Genomic DNA, 26,555 nt, shown 5'->3' on the forward strand with positions numbered 1-26,555 from the left:
ATGGGCGCCGGCCAGCCGCGGCGGGGGCCGGCCTGGCTGCTGGTGCTGCCGCTGCTCCTGCCGCCGCCCCCCGCCGCCCATACAGGTAGGTGGCGGCTCTGCCCAGCCCTGGCCCCACGGGGGATGCGCATCCTTCCCCAAGCCGGGGGTGGGAGCCGGGCCCTCCGCGCCGCGGGTCCCCGGGGCAATGGCGCTCGGTTATCCTGGCACGCCGGCAGGCAGAGCTGGCCCGGCCCCGCGGGGTCATCGTGCCGATCCGTCCCGTCCCGTCCCGCCCCGTCCCGTCCCGCCGTGCTCCCTCAGCCCGCGGCCGGCCGGAGCCCGCGCCGGCGGCCCGGGAGACGCGCGGCTCCGCAGCCCGGCCCGACAGCTTCTGCCGCCGCCGGTCGGGGCAGGGCCAGGGCTGGGGCGCTGTGTGTCGTTCGTGTTAGACAGCAGTGCCTTTATTTCATGTTCGTGTTTCTGGCCTCCGGTACCTCACTGGAAGAGGACTGGATATTTCTGTAATGTTGCCTCGTCTTTTCCTTTTCTCCATCGTTACGCTGGAATTAGGTTTTACAAGCTGTATGTTAATTCTCTTTCGTGCTCTTGAGATGGGCCTTGTTATACGCATCGGGGTAATTCTCCGAATATCTTCGGTGTTTGTATCTTCCTCTGTGCTTGACAGTCACCAAACCCAGGAGTCCTACCTGAGCGGTCAAGAGACAGATTAAAACAAAAGGCAGGGTGGGTTTTTGGCAGAGAGATTCAGCTCATATGGCAGTGCCCTGAGTGGCTCCCATTCCCTTCTCCCACTTGTAGACCAGAGCACTCCTCCGGTAACAGCCACGCAGAAGGAGACGGAGCAGAAAAGGTGGCCACGGGCTGTGGGAGCAGCTCGGATAGCAGGCGGTCTAGGGCACGAGCAGTGGTGTTACCAAGCTGGAATGAGCTTGTAAACCGTAGCTGTTGGATGTGTGTGCATGGTGGGTCCCCTGCTGCTGTTAAAAGCATCATACACGATTTCTTTTTTTATATCAGATCTTCTGAGAAACCTACTCTGTCTTCGTGCTCTTGTTCTCTGCTGCAAATGTCACCTCTGAAACAAAATACATAAGGACAGAGTCTGCTCCCATTTAAATCCACAGCAAAAATTTCGGATCCTGTGAGAGCTGGATGGTAGGAAGGACTGTTCTTCATATCCTGAATGCTCTTGCGTAGCACTAAGTACTGGGTCTCAGTTAACTCTTTTGATAAACTACTCCATTATGCATCAGTGATTTTGCGTGGCTTTCAGAGGTTCCAATGCCAGTTTCTTTTTAGGTAACTGACCACGTCGTTTTCATCTGATTTAAGTCCACTGATCATCAGTGCAAGTGTTCTGAAAAATCTGTATAACTGGCATTCAGTTGCCCTTTATAAAAAAAAAAAAACTTAAAATTTGATTAATACTGGTTTGGCTTCCAAAGAAGGTTTAGAAGAATGTCAAGGGAGTTACGGTGGTTTTGTCTAGCGGTTGTTCAAGGGAGAAGGGAATCTGTTTGCACATTCCTGAGGTTTTAGCTGGACCTAATTTCAGGTTTTTGTTGACAGCAATACCAGCACGGAAGGGAGAGCCGTGCCTTTCAGTAAAGGCTTCGAGCTTCCCTTTTCACCTTTTCAGTGTGAGACAGTAAAAGTTGTTTTAATTCAGCCTATCAGTATTTTGCTAATAATGGAAAAAATTATATGAGGTGCAGAACTGTCATAGCAGTGTTCCTCCTCTTTCTCCAAAGTGAAGTGATAGGTAGAGGAGTCTCTTTTGGCTACTTTCTTCCAACAGAAGCAGCCTGGGTTGCCAGCTGCAAGCAGATGCAGTCCTGAAAATACTGTAGTTGTCCTGAGGGCTTGATCTGGTGCTGGAATAGGAACAGGCTGTACAGGAGCCCAAGTGCCATGGAAAGCAGTTTTACAGCAGGACTTCACAGACTCGAGCTCTTGCATCTTACGGGATCTGTGCTGTGCCCGTCCTTTTGGGTTCTCTTGTCGAGTTCCTTTCTGAACTCTCTGGCAGCAGCATTTAAATACTAACTGATAGTTGGACCTTTGCGAAACACCTTTCGTCTTTGCTCTGGTGTGCCAGTGGGTACAGTCTTACTCTTACAGGCTATCTGAGCATTACCTGGTTTTGCACAGGACAAAAATTTGACTTGCCACTGCACTCCAGTGGGATTTTTGTAAATTGGTGTTTCACTCCCTGTTTAAAAATCTGTACCCTAGAACAAATGAAAAAGCACGGAAAATGCAAAACGGAAAAGCAAATGGGAAGAAATGAAAATTCCTTGTTTAATCAACAGGATCAAGAAATGTAGCATATTCTTCTTTACCACATGAGAGAACTTAGCACTTTTGCATGCAACTCATAAGGATAGGAAGGAACATCCTGAATTTTGGAAGTAGTAGAATCTCAATCTATTAATTTACCAAGCTCCATCCTAAATCCTTCCCCATACTCCTGATGGAGATTGCCCTAACCTCATTATTCTGAAATTAGAGAAACCTTTAAATTTCTAGCCCATAGAGTTCAGCCTCTGTCTTGTAGATCTATACAGAAAAAAAGAATGCAACAGATGATAGTACAATATATACTTATTCTGAGGAAAGGGAAATGAGCCCGAATGTTGTACTGTAAAAACAGAAGCTTTTTGAGATATTTAAGGCGTGCTTCCTATTTTTGTTCAGGTAAGGCATGTGATTTTTGAAGCCAATCTCTCAATTAGTGCGCTTACTGTGCTTTTGTCGGTATTGTGACGCAGTCTTGGAATTGGATTTCTTCTGGATGAGGCTGCCCTGGAAGATGTGCTCCATCAGCATAGCTAATGCAAGTAGAGCTAGTCCAATGTTAAAAAGAAAAAAACTGAAACATATATAGTGTAGACAAGATTTTCTCAATACCAACATTTTCATGTAACAAACCTGCTCATATTGGGTCTCATTACTCACTAACGTAGACATAGCCTTAGATCCCACTGGCGTTGGTATGTGGCTATACCAACTACGTTTCTTATGATGAGACCTTGAAAGCTTCCCCCTTTTGATGTTTTCTAATAGTTGCATAAGTTGCTTGGTCTGCATTGACGCACCTGATTTAATTTACTTGTCTTTCATCTTCCACTTTATCATATTTTTACTAATAAATAGACCTACATTTTGAGAAGCAGCTTGAGGCTTCCTTTAAGCAAATTTTGGTATATGTTTTCTTTCACAGTGACTAGAGCGCTGAAATGTACAAACCATCCCTTTTGATCAAGATGTTGTTCTGGGAAATACAGAGTAAAAGGATAAAAGGGGTCACGGTATGGGCTTTGAAGTTACGCCATTGAGCTGGATTTCAGGGACCACACTGATGCCCAGACATACTTTGTCATGTTAAAACCATCCATAAGGCAGGCAGCATTCCAGTGCTAATAATGCACATCCTTTCCTTCTCGCGTACCCACAGTGAATCCTTGAGAAGGTTTCCTGATGACAGCGTACACGCAGTGCTTTAAAAACTTAAAGTCCCTGTGTGGATGCTGCTCCTGGATTCGAGAGGAGGGGAGAGACTGCGGTTTGCAATGCACTCCCTCCAAAGACTGCGACAGCAGAAGCGACTTGCTCAGCTTACGCTGATAGAAACAAAGCCTGAATGACCACTTCTATTCCTGCATGAATAACACCTCTGAGCACCAGTCATCATTTGTGAAGGACAGAAGTGAAATGCTTGGCTCCAAGTTGAACAGTGCTGAGGTGTTTAGGTATTGACACAAGGTGATTTAAAGTACATTTTGGATCTGAGAAGAGGCTACGCTGTTGCGTTGACACAGCCAGTAAGTATTGGCTAAAGCATTAAATAGTGTACTGAAACGTCAGCTTATTTCATATATAAGGCATGCAGTGTGCCCATAATAAATACGCTAATCGCCCTGTGAATATACTCTGTGATGTTTATGTCCTGGGAAGTTTATAGATTACACTTGGAGTGATGGCTGTACATTACCCAAATGCAGTAAGACCTCACAGAAAATTGTCTTCTTTGATTAGCTAAATGATTCAAAGAAGAAAAAATATGTTCATGCAACAGTAGAGATGAGAAAAGCAGTGGGGAAAGATGTTGTAAAATATTATTATTTTTGAACCCTCAGAAAACTTGACTATTTTGTGCATGTAGTATTTTGTATTACCTAGTGTATGTCTACGTACTCAGCAGGATTGAACTGCATTTGTGATGGTGATAATCTGTGTGTTTACTGGAGAGGGTATTAAGCTTCAGTAATAAGAGTGGAACTATATGGCAGGGCTGAGCTTGTGTTTTTATATGGTATTTCCCATCTCTCTGCCAGCGTGAAGGAGAGAAGAATAAATGTAACATGGTAATAAATAAAAATGGATATTGGCATAAGGAGAACTACGGTATATGAAGAAGGAGTGTCATGTTCATGTAGTTGAAAGGTTTATCCTTATCTTCTCATCTCCAACTTCTAATCTCACGCCAGGCTGTTTCAGGCAATGCTGTGATCTGTGCCCTGCTGGTTGGCTTTGCTTATGATTTCCACAACTTGACAAATTCTTATTGCCTGTTAATTAGGAATGGGAATGGTTAAAGGGGGTAGTTCATCCTATAGAGAAACTTGGAATGCCATTGGGATTTGTGATTAAAGTCCAAAATTTAGATGTGCATTGCGGTTCCCCATGCGAACATTTAGGTTCACCATTCTAGCTGATGACCTTAGCCTTCCGCGGCTGCTGTTCTCTAGTGGCCTCTCTAGTCTTAATTCCAAGAGAAACAAGTGGTTAGGATTACTCAAGTCATTTGTGCGTGTGTGGTTCCAGTTTATGTTTGTTTTTATAGTTGTGGCTTGTACAGATTGATTTCTGCTGATTGATTTCTCTCCGAGAAGTGGTGTTGATTATCTAGAACTACAGGATTAATAGCTAAGAGAGAGAAAATGAGCCAAACAAGAGCTCCCATATTTTAAGAAGTTGAGCTCTGTAAGAGCCTGAATTCTGGAAGCCAGGCCCATCTCTAGACAGAAAAGAGGTTTTGTTAGAGAGCTGTGTATAAAAGATGTACAGATCTGTTTGTGCTTTATACTTGGTGTACCATTAATTTGCAGGTTTTTATCCACTGCTCATCCTATGTTGAAAAAAGTACAGTAAAACTAGATAAATCAGAAAGAAATGGAAACAAGTTGTAGGACTGGAGGTGTAGGATAGTTTACATATGAAGAGATTAGATAAACTGTACCTCTTTCTCATGGAAAAAAGATGACTTTTCCTGTCTGCCTGGCTACTGCAAGAGTATTTTAAGGTCAATGAAGGGGCAGGAGGAAGACTGTAGTTCCTTCTTTCCTTCTTTATACTCCAGCACCTTGAGTTACATTTCACCTGATAGCTTAGCTATTTTTCAGCCTTCCATTTTCTGCTCCCATTTCAGTGATGGGAACAGCCATGTGTCCAAAGAGAAGTAAGAGAAGATGACTGTTGCTTCAGGAAGTGCAAGGATCTTGCACGCTGTTACCAAGATTTATGCCTTTGAGCTTCATCACGCTCCTTGCATAAAAACCCACAGGACTGGGTATTACAGTTCTTAGATGATAGGAGTTAATTTATTTCCTACTGGTTTCTTAAAGGCTGGAGGGAGCAGTTGAGTTGCACAAGACTTCACTTCTCTTGGCTTTCCTTGTCTTTTCTGAAAGTACATCAATATCCTGCTCTTAGGAGGTACTGCAGTCAAAATAGTAAAGTACAGGATGTGGCTCAGAAGCACTGAAAACTAACTGAGGCACATGTAGTTGCTGACAGGGCTTTTCCCCACTGCAAGAAGGTAGCAGACAGACACAGAAGTAGACTTGTTCAGCTCTCTGAGTCTAAATCAACTTGCAGTAGCTCAAACATGACTGAGAGCTAGCTTCTCTCTCAGCCCAGGCGACGGTCAGGCTCCTCCTGAGCTCATCAAAGTGCGTTGGCTGTTCCCTTGATCGTCAGCGACGCCGCTCTGTCCCTTGGATCCAGCTGTGCACGTTACCACCTTTAACGCCATTTCTGAGGCAGTCTTTCATAACTTCCGTCTAAAAGGCGTAGGTGATTATGCTGAATAACTTCCTCTGTACAGCAAAATGACTTTAAATCTGTAGGCAGGTAAATGAGTCTAAAAATCATGACTGGTGGTTTTAACAAAAAATGTTGAGTACAGGAAAGATAGTAAAAATACTACTATACCTATAATTAGATACTGACTTGTTCACAACTGAAATTACTGTGGGACACTCTGAACACTCATACAGTGCCTCAAAATACACCAGCCCGCACCTGACAGGAGACCAACAGAAATGGGTGGGTAGCCCAGGAAACCTTCATTTCGTGTGAGTTCTTTACAGGCAGTTGCTTCCCAAAGGCACTTACGTCCTTGATTGTCTGTGGGGAGAAGCGTAAATGTGGGGCACAAGAGGGAAGAATAATTCTGTGAGTGCTTTGAGTAGCAGAGGTGCTCAGCAGGCCGCCTCATGTCTGCTGGGGCATCTCCAGCTCTTCTCCAGCACCGTGCAAGAGATCAAAGATAGATCCATGCTGGCTGTTCCACAGGGTGAACTTGAAATTGCCTCTTGCTGTTTGCAAGCACTGGCTGGGGACTGGAAATAGGCCGTTTATGGTCATTCGGACAGGGGTGGCTGTGTGCCCCATCAGCCTGATGGCCTGCGAGAGATGAGGCATTGCAAGCTTGCTACGAGTGTTGGTCCTTCCTCTCAGATCTTGGATGCAGAAGGTGGTGTTTGACTTGCATCTTTTGAGGATTGCCTTTCCTTCATCCTCCATTGACACCACGCTTGATCTCCTGCCCAAGGGAAAATGTGGATTCAGAAGAGAGGATTTCACTAATTAAATTAATTTGGGCTCCAAGAAAATCAAAATCCCTTCTCTAGACAAGCCATCAGCAGGTCAGAGAGCAAGAATCAACACCTGTTAGGCAATAAATATAATGCTGGTAGTTCTAACTGGACTGCTGTTGCCTAATAGATATTAGCAAGCACTAAATGATGAAAGCCAAAACTAATTTTTGCTTGGTTTAGGTGTAAAAATTAGATATTTTATGTAAGGATGGATTAGGAGTGTTCCAAAATGTGGTGTATCAGAATTCGGCCGATAACTGTCACACAGCATAATTTTTACAATATTTCAAGCAGAAAGCTTACTTAACCCTTGTGTATTTCGAAAAAACAAATGTAAGATGTCAGAGGCATTCTAATTAAGCTTTAATTTTCTTGGCTATTGGGTTGTGGAAAATCCTCAAAATGAAATGCTGGAGAGTTGGGCTATTTTAGTATTTTATATAACTTCAAAGCATCTGTTTTAAAAAGCAGCTATTGTGTCATGAAATTGTGTCAACAGTGGGCTTTTAAACTTAATTTTGTGCTTTTTGACAAAAAATGTTTTTGCATTCCAAACTTAACAAAAACTCATTCGATTTGATAATTAAAAAAAACCCCAAACACAAAGCACCTCTGATGGATTATGACTCTGAAAGCCTTGAAGGGCTTGTAAGTAATTTTAGACAAGCACACCTTGAATTTCACTCACCTTGCTTCAGGCCAGTATTGATCACTCAGAATTAATAGAAAACACACCTGCCATAACTTTCTCCTGTTGGAGTGCATCAAGGAAAGGTTTTTGCAGCAGGGCATGGTTAGGTAGTACAAGCTCTGCTCTTGCACTTGCAAACCTTCAACACAGTGGAAAGAAAATTCACTTTATTTCATTTCTGTCATACAAGTTAGCAAAAAGGAATGGATGTCAGCTGCCACAGCCCTCTCCAGCTGTCTCCTAGCAAGCCTTCAATGGACTGGGAAGAGTTTCTCCTCCTTTCTGAAGCTGGATCTTTCTGGACTGAGCCTGGAATGTTCTTTGACCAATATGCTCTGTATAGGTGTTTTTATAAGTTAGGACATGGTTTGGATAAATAAACGCAAGGCTTCACATGGAGGAGGGGGGCATGTCAGGGCAAGCCGCAGCTTCAGTCCCCCTTCTGCATCTCTCCCATTCTTTGCGCTGTATTTCCACTCGCACTCTTTCCCCACATGACCTCCAGGGGTTCACCTGTTTCCAATGGCAGCCTGCCTGTTTCTTCAAAAACAAACCCCACGTGCCCCAGTCTCGTCCTTCTCTCACGTTTCCCCACCTCTTCTCTCACGCTTTTCTGTCTGCTCCATCACCTGGTTTACATTTGGTCCCTCGACTCCATTTCTGTCCCCATCTTTCTTTCCCCTGTGCCCCTTCTGAACAGGGAGTGGCGGGCTCCTGTGCTGGGAGGGCAAGAGGGTGCTTTGTGGTTAGCTCTCGCGTGCTGTTATGACTCGAACAGGAAATCACCTCCGTGCTCCTCCCCACATTCCCACCAGCGCTGCTCGAGTCAAAGGGTTTCGCTAGCCCCGCTTCGTACCCAGCGGTCCCAGAGCTCCAGCAACCCACCAGGAGTAAGGCAGCTAAGCTGTAATGACAGTGACGACGATGACGACGACTCCTCCTCGTTATCCAGCCTGTTGAGTTTGAGTCTAAAAGAATCAGCACAGAGGAAAAACTTTCAAGCCCACTTAACTATAAAAAAGTTAACTCATTTGTTTAAATTGTTGCTAAGATGACTAATAGTAGGTAATGACATTTGCTAACGTGTATTCCTGGCTTTGCTGGGTTTCCCTTCCTCTCTGTAAGTTCTGATCTCTAATTTTGGCTCCGTTGCCCTGTGGTAACCTGTTCCCCTTGGTGTACTCCCTCGCATTCCTGCATGGCCAGTGCCATCTTGCTTGAGGCTGCAGATGTGCCACAAAAGACAGCCCCAGCCCTTTGCTAGTGAGTGCCACTAAACATGATGCTGAATGGACACTTGTTCTGACTGAGTATGACTATTTTTATATTATGCTTAGGTATGCGTTTAAGGGAATGTTTTTCACTGAGAGCAAGGTAACCGTTGAAACAGATGAGCTGGAGAAAGAAAAGAGAGCAAAAATTCCTTAAAAAATGAAGAGCAGCAGCAACATAGAAGGAGCAAGCAAGATTTCACAGGAGTTTGGTGGAAGTCACCCAAAGCTGAACAGAAAGACTAAAGAAAGGACAGTGGCTTACAGCATCGCCAGAAGTGAATGTTTGGTGTCCTAGATTGCTCCGAAATTGCTTGATGCTTCACTGGTGGGTCTAAACTCCCAGTGGGGAAAGGTGAATCAGGGACTCGGCCTGTTTGAGAGGCTGCCCTCTCACCGAGGTGTGTGAGCATGGATTACATCTGTGGCCTTGAAATGGCACCTGCAAATGGTGAGGCACAGGGATTGCCTGCAGCAGTGCCTGTAAATTCGGCGCCCAGCACAAAGGAGCCGCTTCCATCAGAGGTTTTCCCAAGGGCCTCTTTCATATAAGAAAATACAACAGTAATTGAAGCCAAAGTCTCTGTCATTGTCAGAAAAGGAGTTCCTCATTTAAATTCTGAGACGATCACAGGGGAGGAGTCCCCAGAGTTTACTGCTGTGACTATTTGGAAAAGCTGTGTGGCAGCAAGGCTCACCTTTCTGTCTTAATGCTTTCTACATCACTCACGGTCTTAAATTATACCTTACAGTTGTCTAGAGAAGCCCTGTGACCTTCTTTGTTGTTTTATTTTATTGGATAATTGGGTGTTTGCACCCTTGTAGCCGTGCCACAGTAAAATACAGCAGATGATTGCTCTGCTTGAGAGCGGTGCAGTCAGCAACAGTACTTATACAGGAGGCATTTCGGAGCGAACAGGTCAGTTTTCAGTGGGTCCTCTGCCTTCTCCCCACCCCAGAGCTATAGCCAGTGTACAGGAAAAAAATATATATATATATTTTTATGTATTTGTGTATTTTTACACTTTGCAGGTGCTAGGGTACCTAACTCAAGTGCAAAGTTAACAAATCTCTTCATAGTGAGAGGGCACAGGTAGTTGCAGCTGTATTTCTTCTGTAGCATTGAGATTAAACACAGCTGTTTGTCACTGAGTTAGGCAGCAGTGTCTCCTAGCAGATAAAAAGCAGGTACACTGAACGAATAATAGTTGTAACGTGGAAATTATGTGTGTTTATATTTGTGTATATGTGTGTATATGCATGTGTGGGTAGATAGATAGATACAGACAACTGAGTTTTGAATAGCACTGACTTGAGCAAGGCATGTACCTGGCAGGGAGCTGTACGCAATTAAAACTGACCACGTTTTTAAACCCAGCCGACACCGAGGAGATGAGGCACCTGCCATGCAGTCTTTTACTCATGTGAATAATCTCACTGACGTCAGTGGGTTTTTTTGCTCACATGTGAAGGTGTTTTCAGGCTAAGTCATGCCTATTTAATGGTTGGACTGAATGATCTTAAACATGCTTTCCAACCTAAACGATTCTATGATTCTGTTTCGGAGAGTCTTGCAATAGCCTATTGTAAGATCAGAACTTGGCTCTTTGTGGTGGTGGTGAAGTTTGCAAGCCTTTATTATTACCTTCTTTCCAGTCCAGGTGTGCAGAGTCATGAAGACATAAGGAATGATATTTCTCAAGGTTTCATTTACAGCGTTTCCAAAGACAGTAATAAGGGCTTCAGGTTTTTCCATGCAAGAAATAAATAAAGCGACTTGGTTATACTGGGAAGTAATGACAGCCATTGCAGAATATCAGTGAGACGGACTAAACCTAGCAAAGGAACGTGTATGGTTGATTTCTACTGTCATGTAGGCCAGTACAAACTGAAAATACTCCATGTGACACCCATGCCATTAATCCCAGTTAATGGAAATAAAATCAGAATATAACTGGATATATTGTGTTTAAAGACAAGATTCTGAAATAAGCAGCTGATGGACATACTTGAGTCCTTTCCTGACTGATAACCATGGAACATACAAGGTCTATGTATGATCTATTTTCTACGCATGCCTCCTGATAGTATTGAGCGTCGAATAGACATGAAGGTGTTTATTCTTAACTCTTCCTGGAGAAATAGGGGAGTATGGTAGTTTTATTCTTGTTTTACAGATGCAGAATTGAGGAATAAAAAAAAACTTGCATGATTTGTTGTAAGGGCAAACAGAAGCCTTTATTAAAGGGGCAAGACCAGAAATGGAAACCAAATCTCTGCTTTCACAGCAAATGGAAAGTTAACGGTCTGAGTCCCTCTGCCTTCCAAATCGCACTGAGCCGGGGGCAGGTGGGAGCACGCCGGCAGTGTTGTAATGCTTTAGATCTTGTAAAGATAGTGTCTGTGGCTTCTGCATGCTGAGATTGGCTCATCTGCTGCAGTCAGTGTTTCTGTTTTGAAACTTCATTTACCACAGCAGAAACCACACTGGGAGGAGGGAAATTTTTAAAAAAAAAAAAAAGACAAAAAACCACCTTCACATGTTACTAGTTTAAAAGTATCTTAATGTAACAGACAAATGCATGACTCTGGCTACTTTAAAATATGCTCGAGGAATATAAATGTTTTTATGCAAGGAAGGACAAATGTCAAAAGGTACAGGCAAACAAAAACTTCAGAAAACCAATTGAAGTAATTTCCCTTGTCTGTGATTGAGCTGGCTGCCTCTGGTCAGTTCAATTTGGTGACTATGGATCAGCCTGATAATCAGTACACATTTTAAAAACTTTTAAAGGAAAAAAAGGTGTGAAAAGTGAGCTGTTTGTTAGGGATGCTGTTGGCTGTCCTGTACCTGATTCAGCAGTACCCCTACCAAATTTATTACTACACAGTGCGAAGCCAGACTTATCAGGTAGTATAAGAAGGCCTATCAAAATGGAGCCAGCAGTGACCTTAAGAGGTTGCCCAGTCCTTCCCACTACCCCTAGCTAGAATCAGCTAAACTAGTTTAATTTCTGGCAGATGTTTCTCTAATCTGCCCTTCGAAGGATCCAGCAGCCCTCCCAGGTGACCCATCCTCGCGTGTTGCTCCTCTTCCCACAAGGGGTTACTCCCAGTGCCTCCTTTCTTGTTGAAACTGAACTCCGTTCCTTCTCTTCCGTGTTCGTGGTGGACATGGAGCATAGATTATCCTTCTCATGTAAAGACTTACAGTGTTCCCCGCCACTCCTCCCTGGACAAGGTGCATCTCTGTTAACTTCTGAGGAAGCAGAGATCAAGGCTGATGGGCTTGACCGCCATCTCCACTGGAGGGAAAGAGATGCACCCAGTCTGGTCCATCCTTGCTAGGGAGATGAACGAACCTATGGAAGAGTTTATCTTCTTCTGCTCTTTGTGACCACTGCAAAGTAGATGCCTCACTCAGAGCCCAAGTTACCAGAGACAAATCTTCTCCTCATCTGCTGCTGTTTAAGGGCTAGAATTCTTTTAATCTTTCCTCTGGAGGTTTTTGGAGTGTTCAGTATATACTGTATTCTTTTCCAGACTCTGTTTTATTCTTAAATCTCTCCTTGCTGGGCTTTTTAGTTTTTCCTCATTGTTTTTTAATGAGAAGCCTTTTACAGCTTTGATTCCCAGCAATCTGGAAAATACCTACATTGTATTTCCTCCTACTTGGGAATTGCAGCAGAAAGTTTGTTTGTGCCTCAGTCCCTCCCTCCCTTTCTACGTGGATTGCCTGGTTGCCTTTTTCAGGGCTTAGGCAGGATTGCGTGGCTTGTGATTGGTTTTGTTTTGGTTTTGTTTCTTTTTTTTTTAAAATCTCTTATTCCCAGTTGTTGATTATGCAATTGATGGGTTTCCCAAAGTCTCCTACACTTTAATGTTGGGATGCGGTACAGTGAATGAAACTTGATGCATGGATGATTTCTCGTAGTCTATGTAATGCTGGTTTTGGTTTGTTAGTAGCTTAGTAGCATGCACATTAATTATTTAGGAGCTTCTCTATTTTACTGAGCAGGTGTTGCAAATTTTAGGCGGTTTTCTTCACTCTCTTGGGCACCTTCATCTTTACGTTTGGATTAGTTTCACCTAAAGCAGTTGCAGAGGACATTTATTTTGGGGTAAATCAAAACTTTTTATTTTCTAGGTTCTGTATCTCCCACTTGGAAGCAAATGTTAGAGTAAGGCAGATTCCTGGAGGTCTTTTTCTGCTGCTTTCACATTCCCTGACATCCTGAAACTTTCTTTATTTCATTATAACTGAGTCTGTAGTTTGAGCTCTTGCAAGATGACTGTCACTGGGCATTTCTGTGTCCAAATGTTCAAAGAAATGGGACTTTCCACATACTTTTTGTAAATAAATAAGCTTGCCCTGAGGACTATACCTGACAAAACTTGTTCTCCGACTAGAAAAAATTTGAAAGCCACTGAACACTAGCTAGCTGCTAGAGATAAAAGAAAGCAACATTAGAAATACCCTCCATAAACAGCTTTATGATCTGAAGATACAGATGCAGGCATATACCATAGTTTGTTTTGAACCTTAACGTACAGCTAGAGGCTTGGAAAGCCCAGAGTTTCCACTGAGACAGTTTAAAGTAATTGGTCTTTACAGAATTGCAAGGAGATTGTCTTAATAAATGTATGGAAGAGAAAAGCTTTTACTGTTTGGCTCAAAGACAGCTAGAAGTCAGCAAGGTAATCAGGAAAATGGCGTGACTTTTACTTACAAAAGCAACTACATGTTACGTACACAGGAGGATGAACACTATTACTCTAGTAATAGTGAAATATACTACAAAAACCCCTTAAGGTCTGCTTAAGGAAGTAACAAAGGTCAAGGACTGTTAATTCAGACAGGTTCTCACTGCTTGTGTTAATATGCTTTGTTTCCCCCTTTCTTTGTCTCTTTCTTATCTTAAGATTGCATCCCTTATCTTAAGATTGCATCCCTGGAGGAAGAGCTTAAAGAGTTTTGAAAAGTCCCGAAGAACCACAGATCCACTTTTTCTCTTCCCCATTATGCTCCGGTGGCCACTCGCAAGGAGAAGCTCCTTCCCAGCAGCTGCAGCTTCAGGGCTGGTCTCAGGGTTGCTCCCATGGGCACAGCTCTCATGGCAGGAGGTGCTGGGGATTGAGTCACAACTTGGAGCTTGGGATTCTGCCCCTGGGCCCACGGGCCTCCGTTTTGCAAGCAGTTTAGCAATGTGAGCATCTCCATTAAATTTATTAGATTAGGAGTGTGTATTAGGAAGTCATGAAACTGGGTTCTTAAGAGCCCCAGATTTCCTTGCTTATTCATTTCAAAGCTGGTGCAGTGAACAGCAACTTAGATGAGTGACCTAACAGTAGGTGTTCACTTTTGACTTTCTGGAGAATCAATGTGGTAGATTAAATGATGCTGGGGCTATGGTGATCAACCAGTCTCATTCTCCAGTGTGAATTCATACTTCTGTTCGTAAAGCTGTGCTTGTGGTAGATTCCATGTGTCTTTTTAAAAATACCTGGTTTGATTTTTAAAAGTCCACTCAGCTACAATAAGAATTCTACTGAAGCATCAAGGATATTTGTACAATTTCCAGTGCTAAGTTGTTCTGATACTCAAATACCTTTACAATTTTAAAAATGCGTGTCTCTTCTAGGCCGAACTTTTCTAGCTTTAGCTTCCAGTCCCTGGATATTTCCATGCCAATGTCTGTCATGAATGGCAAAGCCATTTTTGCTAGAGAAAAACACATTCATACAGATGGAATTTGGGATTGCACTAGCTAGGGACGCTTTTGAAAAAAATGAATTTCCATGGCCAACAACCTTGTGATTTTAATGATAAGAAAGGCAGTATGTAGAATTTTATGGCTTACTTAAAAATAAGTATCTTTTTTGATTAACTTGGAAGCATATGTATTTCCAGATTCTTAGTGTATGTTGTTCCTTTCTTATTTTCTTTCTCAGGAGAGTTGTATTGTTCTTTGCCCAACCCTAGGAATGTCCATTTTGAATCTATAAACATGAAGAATGTCCTTCACTGGTCAGCACCAGAAGGTACAGGAGATGGAGTACTCTACAAGGTGAAGTATTCAGTGTAAGTTGGCTTGTTTATTTTATCCCCCACTGACTTTTATTTTAGCATTTGAAGTAATAATTTAAAAAATCTTTATGCAAGACAGGGCTGCTAAAAAATAAAGAAAGGAGAACTAAAATGTGGGTTAGACTTGAGCAATGTGTTTTTTAACTTTTACTTCTGGTACTGCTTACTTCAGATCCAGTTAAAAAAATATACAAGGAGAGTTTCTTGCTATTAAAGAAGTGTAGGATGCAACATGGAAGCTTTCAGGGTGAGAAATGAGACAGAAGGACGAAGGAGGACTGTGCTGTGGATTGGCATCTGTACACATTAGCCTTCTGTACACATTTAAACAGATCTGGAGATGTAGTATTTAATAGAATATTAACAGCACCCAGTGTTTTGTTGGTCTTTTCTAACAGACCCAACTCCTACAGATTCCTTCTGATCCTACAAGCCTTTCTAGTCTAGGAGAAAATACACTGAAGTTACCAAGTATTATAGAAAACCAAGTAACGTGATTGGAATCAGGCCCTTCTGTTTTCAAGGTCTGTACCTTTGTAGGACATCAAGGAATGTGAGTGAGGATCAGAATCCATTTCCTTTATTCCCACCGAGAGAACACTGGGTCATTCTGCAGGACAGTGCTGGAAGTTTAGGTTATAAATAGGCATAGCAGTGTAGTCATGGATGATGTAACGCTCCCAATCTTTACCCCTGATATGAAAGCTTCCCTCAGTCTAGTAATTTTTTCATGACACTAAAACAAATTGAGATCTCCAGAAGTTTCCCATAACTCATACTGGCTACTAAAAAAAGCAAGAAGTTGCTTCTACAGTCAGAGACCGCAACCACTTTTGCCCAGATCTTGCTCGCTGTGCTAAGAGAGGAGTGACATAGTCCACCTCCTAGAAAAGGGGAGAGTGCTCAGTAATTACGGAATGAACGATAATTGTGTAGAACGTAAAATGCTCAGCAAGCACTAGCTACGCTGACTCTGCAGGGTCAGCTGGTCCACAGAAGAGTCTAGTCATAGGTACGGCCATCTCTCACACTGAAGACAAAAATATTCATATGTGCTTCTACCTGCTTAGGAGAGCAAGGCCTTGAGCTAGGTGGAAAATGCTGGTGAGTGATACTGTCCTGCAGTCATGTAGAAGCTGCTACATGCCCTTACTAATTAGCAGCCAAAGGGGAATTCTTTTCAGCATAATGTGAATTTGAGGAGCAGGAACTTCTGAGTAAATCCAGGCAGGAATTTTCCAAGGAAACCTTGATTTCTTTATAAGAGTTGGTCAGTCCTGAGGCATTCTTGGTAGCATGTATATGCCCCTTTTTCAACTAGAAGGGTTTTGAAGTTCGTTATATTCCAATGGAGTCTTCTTTTAAACAAGAAAAAGAAGTAAAATTCAGCAACGAGTAGTCTCCTGTCCACTAATCTTGGAGACCCTGAGCATCATTTGTCTCCATACACCAGGATAAGCCACCGACCATTCTGACAGAACGCTTTGTCTCTACATAAAGAGTTATCCTGAGTCTGTTATCCTGTGCTTAGAGTTTAAACTAAAGCTGTGGAGACTGAAGTTGAGAGATAATTGGTCTGTGTAAGCAAAACTGGACTTAGATTGGTATCAGTAACATCCCAGTTAGTAACATCCCATATAGCCTCTTCTGGATAGGGCCTACTCTGATTTATTTTTCATGAAAAACTTGTGGAAATCTTGTGTTTTATCTCAGCTGAAGTTGGGAATTCCTTGAAATCGCAGATTTCTGCAAAACAAGCAAATTGTTTTATCAGCTGTAATATCAGTTTCTGTGCTGTATTATCAGGTGACTAATATCATGGCAATAGCTTTTGTACAGCTCCTTTCTCGTTCTTTTTCAATATAGATACGGTGTTGGCAAATGGATTAGAAAGCCAGAATGCAGGAATATCAACAGAACATGGTGTGACCTCTCCAGTGAGACCTCTGACTATGAAGAACAATACTACGCAAGCGTTAAAGCCTTCCTAAATGGGATGTGCTCTGACTGGATGGAGACCACACGATTCAACCCTCTTACAGACAGTAAGGAAAGCTAATCACACAGCCAGATGTTCAATGGCCTTGTTTAATACTGTGTGCTCAGACTGCATGTGCTTTCATAGTGTACGATACTTTAATTTTAACATGAGGTTAGATTTTTTTGCAGTTGTTTCACATTTATGCTTTTGGCAGAAGTAATTGAAATAATCATATTAGAATTTGGATATATGTGTGTTATATATATGGTCTTATATATACTGAATACTCTTTTATGCTATGGTAAAGCTTTACTCAAGGTAAATAAAAGCTGTGGCACATCCACAGTATAAAGAACACTGATTTTGAAAAGGCTCTCTTGAACCAAGCAGTAATCATACTCTAGAGCACAATATCTCTTATCTGTGCCAGATAATCTGAGAACATACTGGTAATTTAGCTTGTTTTAGCAAATTGAGTTTCAAGGTTGTTTATCCTGTGAAGTCACAGGAATTCCTAGGCAAAATTCCAAGTCAGTGTTCACCTTCTCACTGTAAAGGTCTTCTTAGTTATCTGATAAAATAATTTTCTACCAATATAAATGAATTGTTCAAGTCCTACTTAGACTCTCCAAAACATTACAAAAATTTAATATCATCCATTTCAAGAAACTGCATGGTCAAATCAGTGTGCCTCTGCTGCATTTGACTGCTTTTTGTACATGTTCATTTTTCCAGCTAAAATTGATCCACCCATGGTAAGTGTATCTTCTACTGAGAAATCTATTTTAATCGTTCTGACTGCTCCTGAGAAGTGGAAGAGAAGTCCTGAGGAAGAATCCGTATCTCTGCTTCAAGTGTATCCTGGCCTGCAATACAACGTGTCTGTCCTCAACAAAAAAACAAAGAAGCGGGTAAGCTTTGATAAGGCTGTAGAACTGCACCAGTTAAATCTGTGCTCTGTGCTTCCAGAAATGTGCTTGGTCTGTAACAGCAAGAATCGAAATAGGATTCACAGCCTTAGAGGAATTGTAGGATCATTCAGGTTGGAAGGGAGGTCTCTAATCCAAAGTCCTGTTCAAAGGAGGATCGGCTGTGAGCTCAGACCAGGTTGCTCAGGGTTTGTCCAGTTGCATCCTGGAAACCTCCAAGGACGGAGACCTGTTCCACTGCTCGACCGTCCTCTCGGGGCAAAAAGCGTTTCTTTATATCCAATCTGAAACTCCCTTTTTCAACTTAGGTCCATTGTCTCTCATCCTCCCACCATTCAGCACTGTGAAGAGCCTGGCTCCATCTTCTTAATGATTTCCCTGGGTCATCCTGGGGGCTGCTCTTAGGTCCCCCTGAAGCCATCTCTTCTCTCTCAGGTGGAAGAAGCTCCAGTTCCTCAGCCTCTCCTCACAGGGCAGTGCTCCAGCTCCAGCCATCTTGATGATCCTCTACTAAATCCACTCCAGTTTGTCAGTCTTTTCTGTATCAGAGGGAACAAAACTGGACAAAGTATTCTAGATGTGGTCTGACGAGCCCTGGTGGACGGGGATAATCCTTCCTCTCCATCTGCTGCCTCTTCTTCTGTTAACACAGCCCAGGATGCTGTGTGCCTCCTTTTCTGCAAGGGCACATTGCTGGCTCACATTCAACTTGCTGCCTGTCCCCAGTCCTCTTCGAGCTGCTCCCTAGCCAGTCAGTCTGCTGGCAATACTCGCGATACATCGTGACAAAGTGCATCCTTTGCCACCACATCTAAACATCTTTATTCATCTGTCTCTGCAGATTTATGTTTCATTAGCAAGTTCCCAGCATAAACACAGTAGATGAGGATCAGTTCAGTGATCAGTTACAAAACCATTCATTCTTCTGTTCCCATGCTCCAGGCACAATCTCTGTCTGGCAGAGCTCTGAATTTCCTGAAAAGAGGCAGAAACTTTACACCAAAAAAGATCACCTTCTGTCAAAGGGGATATTAAAATGCCAAGATTAGCAATTAGAGGTATACAAAAGGGTTTTTTTGGTTTTCGTTTGTTTTTTTAATAAAGACGCTTGACGTAGACCAATTACCTTGAACTCCAAGATCTACAAAACACCCGTTATTCTACGGCTCCTATCTTTACCAGAACATCCCAATTTGAAAGATTTTGTGGAACTGTACCATGTGCTTTTCATTGGCCTATGCATCAGGACAGGGCTGGAGTGATGGCTTAGCTCTATTGCAACATGAGCATGAAAATGTGGGCTAGTGGTGGCACACAGTCCTACTTCATATAAAGCATGAAATTGTTCGGTAGTGGTAGAAGAATGATTGAATGGAAGATAAAACATTCAGAGAGGATGTGACCTAATAAATAACTTGAGTTTTGATTGCATTTGGGGAAAAAAGGATGCAGCTGGCAGTTCTTGCAGTACCATTATTCTTTCCAGAAAATTTGTGTGCTTCTGACACATTTTGTGTATAAGATCTTTACTTTTCTGTAAGCGAGGAGGTAAAGGGGAAAGAAAACCCACTTTTTTTGTGTCTTCCAGTGGTTCTTCTCCGTCAGCAACAACACCTTGGTTGTGCCCTGGTTAGAACCTGGAACAGCGTATTGTGTCAGCGCACAGATACATGTCACCACACCACTTTTGCACAGTGGGTTCTCCAAAGAATATTGCATTGCTACTTTGAAAGGTATGTGTAAGCTGGCAAATGACAAAAAGAAGATGCAAGTTAGAAAAAATCATGGTGATTGAGTTTAAGTTTTTTATGTATCCGTTCCGAGAGTGAAAAGCTAGCATTATTTCTCCCCTCTCTGTGCATTTGTACTGATGAAAAAATCTTTGCCTTTAACAAAACATATCTGGGGTCTACTGTCTGGAAGGTGTGACAGTACCTCTGAACAAAAGGTTCCGCATTCTTTGACTCTTAGTGAATGGAGAATACTTTTTCTCCTTGAATGAGGTTTGGGAGTGGCAGAGCTGGGTCAGTCTGAAGTTAGCAACAGGAGAACCTGAGGGAGGGGTTGTTACTACTTTTTAGAATTTAATTTATAATTATTTAGATAATAATAAAAATTTGTCGTGTAGCTCAAATGTAATTTTTTAAAATTTCCTGCAAATTCCTTGTTTATCTAAAACGTTTGTATCCCATATCCAAAAAGCAATGTGATGAATGCACATTGCTATCTGAATACATTAAAAAGTTGCTCAGTACAATGAAAACTTTTGTTTTGTTAACAGATAAAACAGCAGATGAGACTATAACAATCGTATTTGGATATGTTCTGCCTATCATGCTGGCTGTCCTTTTTATTTCAATGACATGCTATTGTGTGCACAAGTACATTCACGTCAGCAAACAGAAACATCCAACAAACCTGGTAAGTGTCCTTTGTTGCTGGATGATGCTGCCAGCCTTGGCGCTCCCAGCAGAGCTGTGCGTTTTCCAGGGCTCCGAGTCAGCTGGGAGAAAACCATGGCTAGCTGCAAATAAAAGCTCTCTTTGCCACTCAGATCAAGAAAAGAACACCACATTGAGGGTTATTAAATGCAAGAAAAACAGAGTAATAACTCAGGGTAGCAACTGTGTCTAAAAACATGACCAGATCTGAAAAGATGGCCAGAGCAGAGTTGTTCGTTTGGGAAGAGTCATTGCCATAAACAAGGTCCAAGGTGCACTGAGGCAAGTTCTGTTAGCCAGTCAGCACTCCCTAAATTTATCTAGGAAGAAGCACAGTAGAGATTCAGTGAAAAAAGTTATTAATTGGTTGAAATCAGAAACAAGAAGAGAAGAAAATTAAGCAGGGCAGAAACCCCATGATGTTTTCTTGCACCATTACTGGGTATTACATTTTACCATTTAATTGTGGTTGTGAAGGATTTCGCACATGTGCATCATACAGATAATCTAATCTGGATTTCAAGAATACTTTCAAATACTGCTCTATTTCCTAACACCCAAAAATGTACCAACAAACGTATTCTGTTATTTAGACAGCCTAAATACGCTTCCTACGTAAAAATGTTTGCAAGTTTCTTAGAAGTGCGAAGTTTGTTAATTTTTAGAAAGAACTCATAAAGTCTAAGAAACACTGTTGGTTTCCAGCTCGGAGCTTTCTCACAGCTACCTCTAAACAAGTTGCTCAAGCATAAACATGCAATTACAATAATGAAGGAACGCTTTGATGTTAATCCAATCTGCATGACATGGGAGGTATAAAAAAGTTGGTTTCAACACACTGATCTTTCTGAAGAAATCTAGAGCAGCGCAGAGGTGATAGGAGAAATATTCACAGAGGGACCGAATGCTTCATGAAGGGTTCAGAAGGAGCAGAGCAGCTACTGCTGCAGTGTGTTCAGATGGGCACAGAGACACCTCCTGCACCTGACGAGGCACCAGCTTTATAACAGAATCATGGAAACACAGAGTGGTTTGGGTTGGAAGGGACCTTCAAAGATCACCTAGTCCAACTACCTTGCCATGGGCAGGGACATCTGTCACTAGGTCATGTTGCTCAAAGCTCCATCCAGCCTGACTTTGAACACTTGCAGTGATGGGGCACCCACAACTTCTCTGGGCAGCCTGTTCCAGTGCCTCACCACCCTCATAGTAAAGAGTTTCTTCCTTATGTCCAATCTAAATCTACCCTCTTTCAGTTTAAACCATTGTCCCTTGTCACTACAAGCCCTGGTAAAAAGTCTTTCTCTGTCTGTCTTTTCTTTATTCTTCATCCTGCGACGCAGGGCATGGTAGGGGTGGATAGCTTCGTATCCCTGGGAGAGCTAGCAGGACAGAGCTCTTTACAGCCAGAGAACATAAAGGGCTACTTAGTGAAGAATTTCCACTCAACAGCAGACTAAACTCCAACTCCGGGAGTCTCTTCTTTTATAAATGTATTATTTATATGTTGGGGGATTTTTAATGTCCATTGCACTTTTTTGTGACCACCTTGAAAACTTTAGGGTTTTTTTTTTCCAACTCTGGGTTCAGTTCATGTTAATGTAACACATAAATATATACCTGGTATTTTAGTGATGCTCACTGCTTTTCCCAACCTCCAGGCTATTCCACATGGGTACTCCGTGTGGTCAGGGCGAGGTGGAATAAGCAGTTTGTTTTGGTCCAGCACTTCTGACCTGGGAGAACTTTCAGACTACCTGGTACATAGATTAGTGATCTTAGTCTTCTATTCAAGCTTGAAAACACTGAAGTGCAGCTTCTGGTTGTTTTTGTATTGCACTTTCCGTTACTGACTGCTCATACAGTATTTATTTCTGTTAGAAATACTACTTATTTCAGAAAGATTCCTGTTGTTTAACTAGATGATTTATCATAGAGTCACAAAAGCAGCCTGTGACAGACTGCACAATGCAGGCTCCATACACTGCACTTCAACCTTATGTATAGCTTCCTCTCTGAAAGGAAACCTGATATTATTTAATTCTCTGTAAGCTATGCCTTAACATGGTGCCTGACTCTGTGCTTGTGGGATGTGGTTTTGACTGCACTTCCTCTTCACTGGTTAAAAAGAATGGAATCGATTCTGTAATCTGTGACCCAAGGACAACTCTGATGTTTTCTCCAAAGTCACTTGAGTTTGTGCTGGTGGAAACAAAAAAAGACTTTGACAGAATTGTTTTAACCATTATTTTGACATGGGGAGGATGAGAAAAGGGAAATTAGAGCTGGTCATAATAGTTTCATGTTGGATAGGATTAAAAAAGTGGCGCATGTTAACACTTCTGGAGGTTTATATGATGAACTTTCTTCTTCCCTAAATTGACATATTGAATCCTAACAAGGTCTAGCCTAGCCTTACATTTTAAAAATCTGTAACAGTATAATAGAACAGAATAGACTATTTCAGTTGGAAGGGACCTACAATGATCATCTAGTCCAACTGCCTGACCAATTCAGGGTTGACCAAAAGTTAAAGCATGTTGTTAAGGGCATTCTCCAAATGCCTCTTAAACACTGACAGGCTTGGGGCATCGAGCACCTCCCTAGGAAGCCTGTTCCAGTGTTTGACCACCCTCTCGGTAAAGAAGTACTTCCTAATATCCAGTCTGAACCTCCCCTGGCACAGCTTTGAACCATTCCCAGGTGTCCTGTCACTGGATCCCAGGGAGAAGAGCTCAGCACCTCCCTCTCCCCATCCCTTCCTCAGGAAGCTGTAGAGAGCAGTGAGGGCGCCCCTCAGCCTCCTTTTCTCCAAACTAGAGAAGCCCCAAGTCCTTAGCCGCTCCTCATAGGACATGCCTTCCAGCCCTTTCACCAGCTTTGTTGCCCTCCTCTGGACAAATTCAAGGACCTTCACAGCCTTCTTAAATTGTGGGGCCCAGAACTACAGGCAGTATTCAAGGTGAGGCTGCACCAGCGCTGAATACAGCAGGACAATCGCCTCTTCTGACCGGCTGGCTGTGCTGTGATTGATGCACCCCAGGGTGCGGTTTGCCCTCCTGGCTGCCAGGGCACGCTGCTGACTCCTATTGAGCCTGCTGCCAACCAGCACCCCCAGATCCCTTTCTGCAGGGCTGCTCTCCAGCCACTCCTCTCCCAATTTATACTTGTGCCCAGCATTACTCCATCCTAGGTGCAGGATCTGGCATTTCAACTTGTTAAATAATCATTGCCCAGTGCTCCAATCTAGATCCCTCTGCAAGGCCTCTTGTCCCTCAAGAGAGTCAACAGCACCTCCCAGTTTGGTATCATCAGCAAAGTTGCTAATGGTGCATTCAACTCCCGCATCCAGATTGTTGGTAAATATATTGAACACAACAGGCCCTAGAATTGAGCCCTGAGAAACACTGCTGGTGACCGATCACCACCCTTTGAGCCCTGCCATTCAGCCAAGTTCTTCACCCAGCGCACTGTGTACCCACTCATCCCACAGTTGGACAACTTGCCCATAAGGATGCTGTGAGGGAAAGAATCAAAAGCCTTACTAAAATCCAGAAAAACTACATCCACCACTTTCCTTCATCCACGAGGCAGGTGACCTTGTCATAGGAGGATATTCAATTAGTTAAACAGGACTTCTCCTTTGTGAACCCATGTTGACTGTGCCTGATGATTGCATTATTCTTTAAATGCCTTTCAATAGCACCCAGTATAATCCTCTCCATGATTTTTCCAGGTACTGAGCTTAGACTAACAGGTCTGTAGTTCCCTGGGTCTTTCCTCATGCCCTTCTTGTAAATTGAAATAGTGTTGGCTAGCTTCCAGTCAGCAGGGACCTCCCCAGACTCCCAAGACCTTTGGTAGATGATCGAGAGGGGTCCTGCCATAACATCTGCTAGCTGCTTCAGTACTCTGGGATGAATCCCATCAGGCCCCGTGGACTTGTGAACATTCAGCTGATACAGCTGGCCCCTTCGTCCACAATTGGAAAGTCACTGTTCCTGCACTTGTGGCCCTCCAACTCACGAGGACTGGGCATCCTAAGGTCTATCAGTATTATAAAAGACTGAGACAAAAAAACCCAACATTGAATGCCTCTGCTTTCTCTTCATCCCTATTAGTCAGATGACCATCTTCAACAAGTACTGGTCCAGTGTTTTCCTCTTCTTGCTGTTAACACACTTGAAAAAGCCCTTCTTGTTATCTGAAACAACATTGGCCAGTTTCAACTCTAGTTCAGCTTTGGCCTTGTCTTCTCCCTGCATATACGAGCCATGACTCTGTAAGCGTCCTGTGAAGCCTGACCTTGCTTCCAGAGATCATACAGTTTCTTTATCCTCTTGAGCCCCACAAGGAGTTAGTTCCCTGTTCAGCCAAGCTGGTCTTCTGCCCTGCTTGCTTGACTTATGACACAGTGGAATTGCCTGCTCCTTTGCTTTTAAAAGGTGATTCCTAAAGACTGACCAGCACTCGTGGGCCCCTAAGCCCTCAAAAGCAGATTCCCAGGATACTTTGCTAAGTAGCTCCCTGAATAGCTTAAATTTTACTCTCCTGAAGTCCAGGGTAGCAACTCTGCTGCCCTTTTTTCTCATTACACTGAAAATTTTGAACTCAACCATTTCATGATCACTGTGGCCAAGACAGCCGCCTACCATCACATCCCCCATGAGTCCTCTGTTCACAAATAGCAAGTCTAGGAGGGCATCTTTCCTAGTTGGCTCACTGAGTACCTGTGACAATAATTTATCTCCTACAAACTTCAAGTATTTCCAAGACCTGCTCATCACAGCAGTATGATATTCCCAGTTAATGTCTAGGAAGTTGAAATCTCCCATAAGGACAAGGGCTACAGATCCTGAAATTTGTCCTGATTGCCTATAGAATAACTCATCAGTGCTTACATCCTGGGCGATCGGTAGTAGACACCCACTACAACATCTCCTTTGTTTTCCATCCCCGTAATCCTTACCCAGAGGCTCTCCACCACATCATCACTAACTGTAAGGGCTGCACAATCAAACAGCTCCCTTATATACAGTGCGACACCTCCACCCCGCCTGCCCTGCCTATCTCTCCTGAACAGCCTGTAGCCCTCCATCCCAGCACTCCAGTCATGGGACTCATTCCACCAAGTCTCACTAATACCAATGACATCATAGCTCTGGGAGTTGACCAACGCTTCCAGTTCATCCTATTTGTTTCCCATACTGCGTGCAAGCAGCAAGATAGTATTTTTATTACACTTTGCTCAAATAAAAATATTTTTTGCTTTCCAGGTATGGCGCTACACTGACAAATGCAAGGAAAGGGTTTTCATACCATGTGAAAAAATAGTGGTCAACCTTATCACTGTTAACATGGATGAGTACAAGCCATCTCAGGAATCCAGTCGTCTATCAGAAAGGAAAAGTCCCTGCTATTACACTGTTTACAGTGGCACTGAAGGGAAGGATTTGCCTTCAAAAGCAATGCTGGAAACAAAACACTTGCTTGATATTTCACACGAAGAGATTTCACACAAAGAGAATATTTTAGCAGAAGGGGACCAAACTGGGAACTGGCCATCTTATGGCCAGACTGGAACAAAGAATACTTTGAGACAGAAAAATGCAGGGATTGTAGAGTATGAAAACGATATAAGGGCTGAAGACTTCAGTTCTGGTCAGAAACTAGAAGACCTCAGCTTGAAAGAGAAGACCTCTGCCCCTGGGGGACTACTAGGTGAGCCACAGATTGGTTTGGGGGACTTGGTTAATATGAAAACAGGACAGCTGTATTGTCCCCAACTAGAGGTGAGGGCACCAGACCCTTGTTTGGGACAGAAAATGGAGGAACTTAATTTGAAGATGGTTGATGCAGGAGATGAATTGCCAGGTGAGACCTGTATCAACTTGGTGGACTTGGATACTGACAAATCTGGGCAGACATCCTATCCTCAGCTGGAAAAAATAGCACAGGGCCTCACAGAGAAAGAGGGTCAACAGACCATATTAGTAGATTGGGATCCTCACACTGGAAGACTGTATATTCCTACCTTGTCCAGTATTGAAAATCAGGTGTGTGAAGGCGTATTCAAGTGTGATGATCCTGACAAAGAGGGGATTTTGTCCAGACTGTATGAGAAAGAGGTATGTGATGAATCATCAGAGGACCAAGAAATGTACCTCCTGCAATTCAAGGAACAATGGGGACTGCATGTAGAAATGGAAGACTGAACAGTAATTTTCTAAAATATTCTAAAATGCGAAGTCTTGTTTCCTTTGCCAA

General features: G+C 42.9%; 1 protein-coding gene across 2 annotated transcripts; it reads left to right on the forward strand.

Annotated features, from left to right (window-relative positions):
- IL20RA (interleukin 20 receptor subunit alpha) lies at positions 1-26,555 on the forward strand (the record flags this gene model as incomplete). 2 transcript variants are annotated; one of them, XM_082305601.1, is made up of 7 exons in its annotated part: positions 1-85; positions 14,802-14,931; positions 16,804-16,982; positions 17,654-17,829; positions 19,436-19,580; positions 20,129-20,268; positions 25,565-26,555. In XM_082305601.1, 7 exons carry the CDS (start codon positions 1-3, stop codon positions 26,501-26,503), a joined length of 1,794 nt encoding a protein of 597 aa, XP_082161727.1. In that variant the 3' UTR covers positions 26,504-26,555. The 2 variants fall into 2 exon arrangements, with proteins under 2 accessions (XP_082161727.1, XP_082161728.1); XM_082305602.1 differs by lacking the exon at positions 1-85 and having other exon boundaries at positions 14,898-14,917.

Source organism: Platalea leucorodia (assembly GCF_965183815.1).
Source record: "Platalea leucorodia genome assembly, chromosome: 3".
NCBI classification, from domain to species: Eukaryota; Metazoa; Chordata; class Aves; order Pelecaniformes; family Threskiornithidae; genus Platalea; species Platalea leucorodia.